The sequence below is a fragment of the Nematostella vectensis genome, chromosome 6 (genome assembly GCF_932526225.1).
Source record: "Nematostella vectensis chromosome 6, jaNemVect1.1, whole genome shotgun sequence".
NCBI lineage: Eukaryota > Metazoa > Cnidaria > Anthozoa > Actiniaria > Edwardsiidae > Nematostella > Nematostella vectensis.
This window is the reverse complement of record NC_064039.1, coordinates 5,101,734-5,117,149: the sequence shown is the minus strand read 5'-3', so window position 1 is coordinate 5,117,149 and position 15,416 is coordinate 5,101,734. Positions and strand designations below refer to the sequence as shown.

The window sequence follows — 15,416 nt, the reverse complement described above, 5'->3', positions numbered from 1 at the left end:
CTCAACCTAGATACTATACCAGAAGTCCCTCATCTTGAACAAGCTAAAAGCACTCCGTTACCTCAACCTAGATACTACACCAGAAGTCCCTCATCTTGAACAAGCTAAAAGCACTACGTTACCTCAACCTAGATACTACCCTGGAAGTCCCTTGTCTTGAACAAGTTAAAAGCACTACGTAACTTCAACCTAGATACTACACCACAAGTCCCTTGTCTTGAACAAGTTAACACTACGTAACCTCAACCTAGATACTACACCACAAGTCCCTTGTCTTGACTGGGTCGTGACATCATTGGCACAGGGGGCGTATCCACCCTTGTGTTAACAATCTTTTTTTTATATAAAATAATGCTTAATCTAGACTTTGTTTAATAATATCTTTGCCTGTTCTTGTCCTCTCAGGAAATCATGCAGAAAGGCATAATATCTTGTGGAAAGGCATGAATCAGGAAATCATGTGGAAAGGCAAAATACCATTTGTTTGGTTAGCCATGTAGATAGACAGGGTTTTCTAAGTAAGTCACAACAGACAAACATAATGAGGGGCAATCATTTGTATTATATTAGTGTCACAGCGTTTTGTAGGATCAGGCTATAATATAAGTGATTACTTCATGTTTTATTGGGAAAAAAAGGTTTATTGGTGGGTAGTCAAGTAATAACTCATTCCTAGAGTCCCAGTGACCAGCATATTTTTGCAGTTACACTTCAAACAGATCTTTATGCAACAAAAGAAATAGAGTACCTCTCACTAAATAATGACATAAGATAGTCTAACAGTAAATTTGTTAAAAAAAACGGGTAAAACAACGGAACAAACTTTTAGTAGACCATTCGGGAAAAACCTTTTTATCCTGGTGCCCTTGCTTACTCCCTACGTCAGCTATCTTCTAGGTTTCCAGGCGACCACATCAGCCGTGAAGGGAAACAAGATGGCGGCCGGATTCCCTCAAAGAAGACGACGGAGACAGTCAGTAGCTCCCGATAAACCTGATAGTTTAACAATAAATCCAGTAAAACAACGGGAAAACGAGTAAAACAACGGAACAAATTCTTAGTAGAACGTTCTTGAGAAACCGTTTTGTCCTGGTGCCCTTGCTTACTTATGTCAGCTATCCACTGGTTGCCAGGCGACCAATTCAGCAGTGAAGGGAAACAAGATGGCGGCCGGATTCACTCAAAGAAGAAGACGAAAGCAGTCGGTAGCTCCCGATAAACCGGACATAGATGACGATGTGTTGCTTGCTTCTGCTATAGGAGATGTTACTTGGCTACAGCAAAGTCTATGGAACGCGAAAAAAGTTTACAAGCAAACAAAACAGCATGTAAGATTCTGATTTTTGTGACAGAGAGAGGTCATGACAAGCGTTTGTATCGTCTCTCCATTTATTTTCTTAAAGTGATTATATAGTATAAGGGCTTATTGTTCGGAAGTAAGATAAACCCTATTATTATAATTGCCTGAATTAGAATGGTTAAAAAATGTCGAATACGTAATTTAAGTAAGTATCGTTTATGTTGCAGTAGTGTAGCAATGCATAGATAAAGAAGAATTGGGAGGTAGCTTCTATAGCTTTAAGGAAATTAATGTTCTTTTTTTTTTATTACGTCTCTTAATTGGCTTTTGGCTGGACTCTTTTGTCTTGGCTAACTTTGAACCCTGTTTGAAGAAACTGCAAAATATCAGTCATGATTAAAGACCCATAAGTAACCAAGCCTACATTAGATCGAGGCTCTATTTTAGCGCTGCGCTAAAATAGAAAGTCTACAAATTGTTTCAAACTTTAAAGAAACATCTTCTATCATTGTTAAAATCGTGTTAAAATCGTCGAAATGCGGCTCAAAGTTAATAGTTATTAGTTTATCGTTTTACAAACAATACCTTGCAAGTAATTCTAAGATTTTTTCTATATGCTGGCATTTATGCGATGTCATATGAAAGCGGTTTACCACCTCGAGCTGAAGGTCACGGGAAATTGAAGTATGTAGGTTCGTGAAACTTGTATTACTCGTTCACTGACTTCCAAGAACAATACAGAATTCCTTTTGCATTTTATGAGTATATTTAACACAATATAAGAATAATCTTCACTTTTTATGCATTCGTGTTGATGCCAGTATCTTTCCTATAGGGAATCTTGCACGCTTATGCGTTATGACAATCACAACGACTACAAAGAAATTTTGGTTTATTTTTACTGGAAGTCAAAGTTTTTCAGACTCTGAGCTACTCATTCACATATAGAGGGAATGAAAATACCAGGTTTGATTCAAAGGAGAGCCTCGATGCAACCCTGAAAATGCAAGTGGAACAAACAAGTTTTGCAGTGAGTCGAATTTGCAAATCATTGCAGCAAAATAAGCTTATGTATATACTTTCTATGTGTTCGGCATATATTCTCCTCGAGTTCTCGCTTCATGGTTATTAACCTAGAGTTTTAATTACAGGTTATAGTACAGGTTATAGTTGCTTTTAGGGACCTCGAGTCCTGTTCTTTGCCTCCTACGGCCACCATCACCGTGAATGGAAAGTGAACAGTGATAAAACAAAGAATATTTTCGAGTTTCAGTAATCGCGTGGAATAAACCAACATCTTTCCCGATCACATCAATCTTTATTTGTCAATGATTTTTATCCTAAAGCATGCATTGCTTGGTCGTTTCTTCGTTGCATTATTATTATTGTTCTTGTCTTCGTAAATCCTGTGGCTTTCTTTACCGGCGAAAACAAGATGAAACACGCACCTCGTGTCGGTAGTGAATGATTATGCTTATTATAGTCCTCCAATCAAATCGCTCGCAAGACAATGGCGCTATTTCAAAACAAGAACAATCGCTTTGGTTGCCAATGGGGCTTTAACTATAGTTTACAATCCATAGTGACTTATGCCATAATCGGCAATTTAAATTTTGCAAATACAAAAAAATGATAAGTGGAAGTAATATAATTGAGTGAACTTTTGTGCAACTTGAAAACATTTGTTGCAGAAAGTAGAAGTCTCTTCTACTCTTCGTACAACTTTGAGAAAAAAATAACAAGTTGCAAAATGTGTCACACATGCAAAATGCACATGCGACTTGCAATGATTTTTTTTGTGTGAGCAAAAGCAATTGTGTGACAGGTCCTTGCAAACACATTCTCACTGAAATGTGACCAGCTCAACTTCTGCTTCTTCATCAGGGATTTGCACCAATACACTTGGCAGCTAAAAATGGCCACCTTGAGAGTCTGCAAGTGATGGTGGAGCGGTACAAGGTTGATATAAACTTACCAAGTGAAACAGGCTGGACCCCACTTCACCTTGCTATTAATACAACGAACAAGAAAAAGTCCTTGAAGTGTGTGCAGTACTTGCTGGTAAACGGTGCAGATCCATCCAGGTACAATACAGTATCTATACCATGCCATAGGGTTACCTTAATTCGCTGGTGGGGGGAGGGGGGCTTGCGCAGTCATAGATATCAGGTGATAAGGTCTAAGGCGTGTTTCATGGGTATGTCAAGTTGATTGGCATGCCATGGACTGCCATATTACTTAATGGCAAGCCATGGCAGTCTACTACCATGAATTGGCATGATTTGTCATGGGTTGCCATTGTCTACCATGGACTGCCATGACTAGTCATTTGACTACCATGGACTGCCATGACTAGCCAGTGACTACCATGGACTGCCATGATTTGTTATTGACTACCATGGACTGCCATGACTTTCCATTGACTACCATGATTTGCCATTGACTACCATGGACTGCCATGACTAGCCATTGACTACCATGGACTGCCATGATTTGTTATTGACTACCATGGACTGCCATGACTTTCCATTGACTACCATGGACTGCCATGACTAGTCATTGACTACCATGGCCTGCCATGACTAGCCATTGACTACCATGGACTGCCATGACTTGCCATTGACTAACATGGACTGCCATGACTAGTCATTGACTACCATGGGCTGCCATGATTTGCCATTGACTACCATGGCTTGCCATTGACTACCATGGACTGCCATGAATTGCCATTGACTACCATGGACTGCCATGGCTTGCCATTGACTACCATGGACTGCCATGACTAGCCATTGACTACCATGGACTGCCATGACTAGCCATTGACTACCATGGGCTGCCATGACTTGCCATTGACTACCATGGACTGCAATGACTTGCCATTGACTACCATGGACTGCCATGACTTGCCATTGACTACCATGGACTGCCATGACTTGCCATTGACTACCATGGACTGCCATGAATAGTCATTGACTACCATGGACTGCCATGACTTGCCATTGACTACCATGGACTGCCATATTACTCAATGGCAGTCATTGACTACCATAGACTGCCATGACTTGCCATTGACTACCATGGACTGCCATGACTTGCCATTGACTACCATGGACTGCCCTGACTCGCCATTGACTACCATAGACTGCCATGACTTGCCATTGACTACCATGACTTGCCATTGACTACCATGGACTGCCATATTACTCAATGGCAGTCATTGACTACCATAGACTGCCATTGACTACCATGGACTGCCATGAATTGCCATTGACTACCATGGACTGCCATGATTTGCCATTGACTACCATGGACTGCCATGATTTGCCATTGACTACCATGGACTGCCATGAATAGTCATTGACTACCATGGACTGCCATGGCTTGCCATTGACTACCATGGACTGCCATGACTTGCCATTGACTACCATGGACTGCCATGACTTGCCATTGACTACCCATGGACTGCCATGACTTGCCATTGACTACCATGGGCTGCCATGACTTTCCATTGACTACCATGGGCTGCCATGACTTGCCATTGACTACCATGGACTGCCATGATTTGCCATTGACTACCATGGACTGCCGTGACTTGCCATTGACTACCATGGACTGCCATGATTTGCTATTGACTACCATGGACTGATGACTTGCCATTGACTACCATGGACTGCCATGACTAGTCATTGACTACCATGGACTGCCATTGACTACCATGGACTGCCATTGACTACCATGGGCTGCCATAACTAGTCATTGACTACCATGGGCTGCCATGATTTGCCATTGACTACCATGGACTTCCATGACTAGCCATTGACTACCATGGGCTGCCATGATTTGCCATTGACTACCATGACTAGTCATTGACTACCATGGACTGCCATGACTAGCCATTGACTACCATGGGCTGCCATGACTTGCCATTGACTACCATGGACTGATGACTTGCCATTGACTGCCATGACTTGCCATTGACTACCATGGACTGCCATGATTTGCCATTGACTACCATGGACTGCCATGATTTGCCATTGACTACCATGGACTGCCATGATTTGCCATTGACTACCATGGACTGCCATGACTTGCCATTGACTACACCATGGACGGCCATGACTTGCCATTGACTACCATGGACTGCCATGACTTGCCATTGACTACCATGGACTGCCATGACTTGCCATTGACTACCATGGAGTGCCATGATTTGCCATTGACTACCATGGACTGCCATGACTTGCCATTGACTACCATGGATTGCCATGATTTGCCATTGACTACCATTGACTGCCATGACTTGCCATTGACTACCATGGACTGCCATGATTTGCCATTGACTACCATGGACTGCCATGACTTGCCATTGACTACCATGGACTGCCATGATTTGCCATTGACTACCATTGACTGCCATGACTTGCCATTGACTACCATGGACTGCCATGACTTGCCATTGACTACCATGGACTGCCATGACTTGCCATTGACTACCATGGACTGCCATGACTTGCCATTGACTACCATGGACTGCCATGACTTGCCATTGACTACCATGGACTGCCATGACTAGTCATTGACTACCATTGTGCTACAACCCACATTAGTGAGGATGTGCCAATGATGTCACGACCCAGTCAAGACAAGGATGCGACACAACGATGTGACACAAAGATGCGACCCCTATATTCTTGACGGTTATCATTGACTCTCTACTGATTGTTTTATGTTCATTTGTATTTGAAAGGCCACAGCCCCAAAAGTGTTAGGTGTTGTCATTAAACCTTGTGGGATGAAAATAGGCCTCAACAAAACTAAACAATTGTATGACCTTGTCTTGTTTTCCCATAATTTTTCAAATGTTTCAATCACATATAACTATCTATGTGATTTTTTTATAGACAAACCCATGATGGCACCACACCAGTGCACAGAGCTGCCATCGAAGGCCATGTGAAATGTCTACAGCTTTTGATAAGGGCTGGTGGTGACATAGAGAGAGAAGACAATGAGCACAATACTCCCATGGATCTAGCAAGAGTGTGGGGACACAGGCCCTGTGCACGGATACTTTCTAACCATCAGTGGTACTTGGACAAAGAGAAAGAAAGAATAAAAAAGCTTGAGGAAGAGATCAAGGAGCAAGAACTTGCTGCAGAAATACAGAGACTTAGTCTAATAAAAAAGATGGAAGGACAACATGAAAGCCAATTGGCATTTAAAAGGTGGTTAGGTTTTAAAGGATTTCCTGATTTACCAAGCATGTATGGCCCAGTGCCACTGGAGGAGAGGCGAGCATTTGAGGCTTTGAAAGCGAGCAAATCAGTACCAAACACACCCAGGGGTTTTAAGGGAGAGTCAATGTTTGTTGTTAAATCTAAAAGTGACACCGAAGGATTTCATGGTGCAATCAGACAGCACAGAACTTCTGATCATGACAAAAAACTTAGTCTTATTCCACTTGAAAGAATCTCAGCATCAAGACGACATAGATCACAAAGACAGAAGGTTATAAGTCAGAATAAGGCTCCTCGCATGGCAAACTTATTCTCCCCACCTGTCCCCTTAACCTCCCGCTGATTGAGTAACAACTTAGATGAGTTGACAGGTTAAAAATCACGAGTAAGGCCCCATGGCAAATCCCACTCATTGATGAACAATTACAATGAGATGAGTGAGGTTAAAAAGTCAAAGTAAGGCCCCATGCATAGTAAACTTAAGGCCTTTTCCATGGCAAAACCATTTTCTCCTGCTGGATTGGGGACAAATCAAATGTGTTATTAGTCAAAGTAAGGCTCCATGCATGTTAAACTCCTTCTTCCTACCCAGATAATGTTGGTGTTATACACAGAATGTTGTTCAATTAGGCAAGTCAAACGACTAATGTGAATCTCAAAAAAGGCATGGTAGAGATATGAGCCTATAGAGTGCAAGTGATAGCAGGCTATCAAAGCATTTGCAATAATTAATTTTTATATTTACAGTGATACAATAAACTAAAGTTATTTGAGAATTCATTCCTTTCTGGAAGCTGTGGTGAATATTTATCATTCCTATTGTGTTGCAATGGGAATCTTTTCAACATTTCCTGGTGCACGAATCTTGACAAGGTCTGAAGCGATTCACAGATATAAATTGCCTGCTGTTTTTCTGATATACACCTATTAAAAAAGGTGTCAGTGCAAACAGCAAATGGCGATTGGCAGTTTTGCGTCGGAAAGGACCTGTGGATCCCAAATAATTAGCACCTTTCGATTTTGGAACTGCCATTTAGCAATTGCCATTGCCAGTGTGCACTGACAACCTTTTTAAAAAAGGTGTATACAATATTTGCAGTCTGTTTATACTTTGTGATGTACATTGTCTTTATAGTAATTAATTTACATTATTGTACTTTTACCACTGTATTAATTAGTCTGTTAGCCGCCGCTTTGAAATCCTAGCAAAAACCCAAGGGAAACAAAGCATTCGGTTCCGTCAGTTAATTTGGAAATGTTATTATGAGGTTTTTAATTGAATTTTGTAAATGATGTATAAAACTTTAGATGAAGATTTAGAAATTTATTTAAATGATTATTCTTTCAATTTTTTTTAAAATACCAAATATGTGACTGCCTAGGGCTATTTGACATGAGATCTTGAAAGCTTAGATGCGGCTTCTGTTTGAAGGTCTACTGATATTTGAGGTCTCATTTATGCCTTCTTCTTGGGGCGGCGTAAAAAAAAAGGGAATAGCCACTTCCGGCATCTTATATAAGAAGCAGTGGTTCCTGGCTTAGCCTTCCTGATGAACTTGAGTCTGTCGCTAGGTATGAATACTCGGCGTCTTCAAAGTTCACATCAATGTACAGCTCGTCTTCTCTATCCATAAGCTGTTCTAACTGGTTACGGAGCTTGGTGAAGGTGGGTCGATCCTCAGGACTGGACGCCCAGCAGGATCGCATCATAGCGTACCTAGACAATGATAGAGGGATAAGCATCAACCTTCTTAGTGTAATGTACCTCGACAATGATAGAGGGGTAAGCAACAACCTTCTTAGTGTACCTATACAATGATAGAGGGGTAAGCAACAACCTTCTTAATGTACCTAGACAATGGGTAAGCAACAACCTTCGTAATGTACCTAGACAATGATAGAGGGGTAAGCAACAACCTTCTTAATGTACCTAGACAATGATAGAGGGGTAAGCAACAACCTTCGTAATGTATCTAGACAATGATAGAGGGGTAAGCAACAACCTTCTTAATGTACCTAGACAATGATAGAGGGGTAAGCAACAACCTTCTTAATGTATCTAGACAATGATAGAGGGGTAAGCAACAACCTTCGTAATGTACCTAGACATTGTGTACCTAGACAATGATAGAGGGGTAAGCAACAACCTTCGTAATGTACCTAGACAATGATAGAGGGGTAAGCAACAACCTTCCTAATGTACCTAGACAATGATAGAGTGGTAAGCAACAACCTTCGTAATGTACCTAGACAATGATAGAGGGGTAAGCAACAACCTTCTTAATGTATCTAGACAATGATAGAGGGGTAAGCAACAACCTTCGTAATGTGCCTATACAATGATAGAGGGGTAAGCAACAACCTTCGTAATGTACCTAGACAATGATAGAGGGGTAAGCAATAACCTTCGTAATGTACCTAGACATTGATAGAGGGGTAAGCAACAACCTTCGTAATGTACCTAGACAATGATAGAGGGGTAAGCAACAACCTTCGTAATGTACCTATACAATGATAGAGGGGTAAGCAACAACCTTCGTAATGTACCTAGACAATGATAGAGGGGTAAGCAACAACCTTCGTAATGTACATAGACATTGATAGAGGGGTAAGCAACAACCTTCGTAATGTACCTAGACAATGATAGAGGGGTGAGCAACAACCTTCTTAATGTGCCTATACAATGATAGAGGGGTAAGCAACAACCTTCTTAATGTACCTATACAATGACAGAGTGGTAAGCAACAACCTTCTTAGTGTAATGTACCTAGACAATGATAGAGGGGTAAGCAACAACCTTCTTAATGTGCCTAGACAATGATAGAGGGGTAAGCAACAACCTTCTTAATGTACCTAGACAATGACAGAGTGGTAAGCAACAACCTTCGTAATGTACCTATACAATGACAGAGTGGTAAGCAACAACCTTCGTAATGTACCTAGACAATGATAGAGGGGTAAGCAACAACCTTCTTAATGTACCTAGACAATGATAGAGGGGTAAGCAACAGCCTTCGTAATGTACCTATACAATGATAGAGGGGTAAGCAACAACCTTCGTAATGTATCTAGACAATGATAGAGGGGTAAGCAACAACCTTCGTAATGTACCTAGACAATGATAGAGTGGTAAGCAACAACCTTCGTAATGTACCTAGACAATGATAGAGGGGTAAGCAACAACCTTCTTGATGTACCTAGACAATGATAGAGGGGTAAGCAACAACCTTCTTAGTGTACCTAGACAATGATAGAGGGGTAAGCAACAACCTTCTTAATGTACCTATACAATGATAGAGGGGTAAGCAACAACCTTCTTAATGTACCTAGACAATGATAGAGGGGTAAGCAACAACCTTCTTAATGTACCTAGACAATGATAGAGGGGTAAGCAACAACCTTCGTAATGTACCTAGACAATGATAGAGGGGTAAGTAACAACCTTCTTAATGTACCTATACAATGATAGAGGGGTAAGCAACAACCTTCGTAATGTACCTAGACAATGATAGAGGGGTAAGCAACAACCTTCTTAGTGTAATGTACCTAGACAATGATAGAGGGGTAAGCAACAACCTTCTTAATGTATCTAGACAATGATAGAGGGGTAAGCAACAACCTTCGTAATGTACCTATACAATGATAGAGGGGTAAGCAACAACCTTCGTAATGTACCTATACAATGATAGAGGGGTGAGCAACAACCTTCTTAATGTACCTATACAATGATAGAGGGGTAAGCAACAACCTTCTTAATGTACCTAGACAATGATAGAGGGGTAAGCAACAACCTTCTTAATGTACCTAGACAATGATAGAGGGGTAAGAAACAGCCTTCGTAATGTACCTATACAATGATAGAGGGGTAAGCAACAACCTTCTTAATGTACCTATACAATGATAGAGGGGTAAGCAACAACCTTCTTAATGTACCTAGACAATGATAGAGGGGTGAGCAACAACCTTCTTAATGTACCTAGACAATGATAGAGGGGTAAGCAACAACCTTCTTAATGTATCTAGACAATGATAGAGGGGTAAGCAACAACCTTCTTAGTGTAATGTACCTCGACAATGACAGAGGGGTAAGCAACAACCTTCGTAATGTACCTATACAATGACAGAGTGGTAAGCAACAGCCTTCGTAATGTACCTAGACAATGATAGAGGGGTAAGCAACAACCTTCTTAATGTACCTAGACAATGATAGAGGGGTAAGCAACAACCTTCTTAATGTATCTAGACAATGATAGAGGGGTAAGCAATAACCTTCGTAATGTATCTATACAATGATAGAGGGGTAAGCAACAACCTTCGTAATGTACCTAGACAATGATAGAGGGGTAAGCAACAACCTTCGTAATGTGCCTAGACAATGATAGAGGGGTAAGCAACAACCTATTTAATGTACCTAGATAATGATAGAGGGGTAAGCAACAACCTTCGTAATGTACCTATACAATGATAGAGGGGTAAGCAACAACCTTCGTAATGTGCCTAGACAATGATAGAGGGGTGAGCAACAACCTTCGTAATGTACCTAGACAATGATAGAGGGGTAAGCAGCAACCTTCGTAATGTATCTAGACAATGATAGAGGGGTAAGCAACAACCTTCTTAGTGTAATGTACCTAGACAATGATAGAGGGGTAAGCAACAACCTTCGTAATGTACCTCGACAATGATAGAGGGGTAAGCAACAACCTTCGTAATGTACCTTGACAATGATAGAGGGGTAAGCAACAACCTTCTTAATGTACCTAGACAATGATAGAGGGGTAAGCAACAACCTTCTTAATGTATCTAGACAATGATAGAGGGGTAAGCAACAACCTTCGTAATGTACCTATACAATGATAGAGGGGTAAGCAACAACCTTCTTAATGTACCTAGACAATGATAGAGGGGTAAGCAACAACCTTCTTAATGTACCTAGACAATGATAGAGGGGTAAGCAACAACCTTCGTAATGTACCTAGACAATGATAGAGGGGTAAGCAACAACCTTCGTAATGTATCTAGACAATGATAGAGGGGTAAGCAACAACCTTCTTAGTGTAATGTACCTAGACAATGATAGAGGGGTAAGCAACAACCTTCGTAATGTACCTCGACAATGATAGAGGGGTAAGCAACAACCTTCGTAATGTACCTTGACAATGATAGAGGGGTAAGCAACAACCTTCTTAATGTACCTAGACAATGATAGAGGGGTAAGCAACAACCTTCTTAATGTATCTAGACAATGATAGAGGGGTAAGCAACAACCTTCGTAATGTACCTATACAATGATAGAGGGGTAAGCAACAACCTTCTTAATGTACCTAGACAATGATAGAGGGGTAAGCAACAACCTTCTTAATGTACCTAGACAATGATAGAGGGGTAAGCAACAACCTTCGTAATGTATCTAGACAATGATAGAGGGGTAAGCAACAACCTTCTTAATGTATCTAGACAATGATAGAGGGGTAAGCAACAACCTTCGTAATGTACCTAGACAATGATAGAGGGGTAAGCAACAACCTTCGTAATGTACATAGACATTGATAGAAGGGTAAGCAACAACCTTCTTAATGTACCTATACAATGACAGAGGGGTAAGCAACAACCTTCTTAATGTGCCTTGACAATGACAGAGGGGTAAGCAACAGCCTTCATAATGTACCTAGACAATGATAGAGGGGTAAGCAACAACCTTCTTAATGTATCTAGACAATGATAGAGGGGTAAGCAACAACCTTCGTAATGTACCTAGACAATGATAGAGGGGTAAGCAACAACCTTCTTAATGTATCTAGACAATGATAGAGGGGTAAGCAACAACCTTCGTAATGTACCTAGACAATGATAGAGGGGTAAGCAACAACCTTCTTAATGTACCTAGACAATGATAGAGGGGTAAGCCACAACCTTCTTAATGTATCTAGACAATGATAGAGGGGTAAGCAACAACCTTCGTAATGTATCTAGACAATGATAGAGGGGTAAGCAACAACCTTCGTAATGTATCTAGACAATGATAGAGGGGTAAGCAACAACCTTCTTAATGTACCTAGACAATGATAGAGGGGTAAGCAACAACCTTCTTAATGTATCTAGACAATGATAGAGGGGTAAGCAACAACCTTCTTAATGTACCTAGACAATGATAGAGGGGTAAGCAACAACCTTCTTAATGTACCTAGACAATGATAGAGGGGTAAGCAACAGCCTTCTTAATGTACCTAGACAATGACAGAGGGGTAAGCAACAACCTTCTTAATGTACCTAGACAATGATAGAGGGGTAAGAAACAACCTTCGTAATGTACATAGACATTGATAGAAGGGTAAGCAACAACCTTCTTAATGTACCTTGACAATGATAGAGTGGTAAGCAACAACCTTCGTAATTTACCTAGACAATGATAGAGGGGTAAGCAACAACCTTCTTAATGTGCCTATACAATGATAGAGGGGTAAGCAACAACCTTCGTAATGTACCTAGACAATGATAGAGGGGTAAGCAACAACCTTCTTAATGTACCTAGACAATGATAGAGGGGTAAGCAGCAACCTTCGTAATGTACCTATACAATGATAGAGTGGTAAGCAACAGCAACTTACGTAGTATAATATAACTAGACAATGATCAGAGCTGTAGCCGTAGCAGGCCTAAAAATGCTATTGGGGGGAGGAAGGCACAGTAAAGAAACATCAAATCTATTCAGAAAGTTGCGGGGCACAGCCACGCCCCTACAGGTCATTTCCTTATAATATTTGAAAACATTGGGATGACACGTGCCCCTAATGCCCCACCCCCTGCTATGGCCTTGATGATATTAGGGTAAGCTTCGCCTAACAACATTGAAAGTGGCCATTTTTAAAAGGTGAGTGACGCCCAACAAGAAACGTCCAGTTATGCGATTAACCGATCCTATTTCATCATTACTGCGGTAACACAATAACGCGGCATACCCTCTGTGAACTCTCCCGACGATTTCCAACAGCCAATAGAAAGCGGTCCAGCAGCTGGAAAACAGCGCTTTGCTAACAACAGTCTAACCTAAGGCGACTGGCAATGTCTTCCACAAACACTTCCCTTATTCTGCTTAATTTGCGCGCGTACTTAAATTCGCATTTTTCGCGATTTCAAAAAATTTGCGAACTTAAAGACTCCCGAAAAATAAAGACCGCGAACTTTGATCTCGCAAAATTTTATTGAAATAGAAAAATCGTTGAAGGTTCTATTAAGAGCTTTTATCGATGACATGTAACGGTACTTGAAAATGGCTCAAGGAAGAGCACTCCTCCATGTTTTTGTTTCAATTATATTGATCTTGTTTCAGTTGTCGGTTAACATCATTTTATTCGTCATTTTATTGTAAAAACGAGAATCACTTGAATCTCTCTCGCGAAATTAAATCCCCTGCAAACAGTTTTTCTGCGCGATCGCGAAATTAAAGACTCGCGAAATGTGCCAAGAAAATTTTCGCTAAATTTAAGATGCGCGAAAATAAAGAACAATATGGTACGCCAGAAAGTCAGGAGAAAGCTATAATTTTACATACGCGTTCTAAAGCTTACAATTCTGGACTACACATGTCCGGCTTCTCCATACGATATCCATTCTTGAGCTTTTTGTAGAACTCTTTGCCTGATTGTCCTGGATATGGACTACCCCCTGCAGAAATCAACCATTAGTATACAAAAGAAGGAGATGCGTCTGCACAAATCAACTATTAGTATACAGAATAATAAGGGACTTCCCCTCGCACAACCCATCTATTAGTATACAAGATGATAAATACTACGCCCTGTACATACTACCCAATAGTATAAAAGAGGGTTACACAAATCGGATTGGTCAGATAATATACAACACTACTTACCCAACGTTACGATCTCCCATAGAACAACTCCAAATGCCCAGCTGGAAACAGTAAAAATCAAATGAACAGTGTCTCAAGACTAATCTACGTACGCTTATTTCTTTAAGACATTGTTGGGTCCGACTTCTGACGTTTCGTTGCAGAGTTTTGGTGTCGAGACGGATTTGTCCCTTCACAGGCGGAGCAGGGGGGCTGACAAATCGATTAACATTTGTAACAGACAGATGGACGTACATACAAACAAAGAAGGTGGATATGATTATAATAACCCAAACAAGTAGGTGCGGTAGTGTTGATGATGTTCCTAGGAAATCACACAATACTCACACATCACTCTTTGTCGTGTGCACGTTTTGGAAGATGGCTTCGGGCGCCATCCACTTGAGGGGGAGTTTGCCCGTGTTGTGCATCTTGTGATACTCGGAGCTCTCATAAACGTCACGTGTTAGACCAAAGTCCGAGATCTTCACGAGGTTATCCTCGCAAATGAGAATGTTCCGCGCGGCGAGGTCACGGTGAACGAACATTTTCTGAGACAAGTATTCCTATAACATATATGGGAAAGTTTTTACAAGCTATCTTTCGATCAACAAATGCCGTGAAATAAGTATTCTTGGAATGTATCACGCCACACCTCCTCTCCCGCAAAAAAAACAAGTGGCCCAAAAAATCCATTCCCATCTGCTAATTTAAGCAACTGAGAAACTATCAATCAAATATCATTAATAAAGTATCAGACCTCCATCGTGGATGGTAATTTTGAAGTTTTTTTTTGCAAGGGAACCACTATATTTTGAATTGTAAACAATAACAAAGGATTGGTTGATCGACATTCTTTATGTCATGCAAAAATTAAATGGGAGGCTCTATAAAAAGCAAAATGGAGTTTCAATGCCTGACTTCTATAAACTTTCTTTTGGTGAGCAATGTCACTCCTTGTGTTCAAATAACTTTGCTTGTTTTGTTTTTTCCCACTACATTGTGGAGTCTTCAGGGGCCAGTTATT

The 15,416-nt window shown here is 40.8% G+C and overlaps 2 protein-coding genes across 4 annotated transcripts in view; one reads left to right on the top strand and one right to left on the bottom strand.

Annotated features, from left to right (window-relative positions):
• Positions 1-989: 989 nt before the first annotated feature.
• On the top strand, positions 990-7,317 carry LOC116604351 (ankyrin repeat domain-containing protein 53). Its single transcript, XM_032366587.2, has 3 exons — positions 990-1,328; positions 3,185-3,384; positions 6,202-7,317. Exons 1-3 carry the CDS (start codon positions 1,164-1,166, stop codon positions 6,878-6,880), a joined length of 1,044 nt encoding a protein of 347 aa, XP_032222478.1. The 5' UTR covers positions 990-1,163; the 3' UTR covers positions 6,881-7,317.
• Positions 7,256-15,416, bottom strand: part of LOC5521403 — a 23,209-nt gene continuing 15,048 nt past the window's right edge. For all 3 annotated transcript variants that reach the window (XM_032366574.2, XM_032366576.2, XM_032366575.2), the window contains 4 exons: positions 14,738-14,955; positions 14,411-14,451; positions 14,106-14,202; positions 7,256-8,254 (listed from right to left, as the gene is read on the bottom strand). In XM_032366574.2, the coding sequence (XP_032222465.1) occupies positions 8,050-8,254; positions 14,106-14,202; positions 14,411-14,451; positions 14,738-14,955 (561 nt within the window). In that variant the 3' untranslated portion in view covers positions 7,256-8,049. The remainder of the gene's footprint in view (positions 8,255-14,105; positions 14,203-14,410; positions 14,452-14,737; positions 14,956-15,416) is intronic.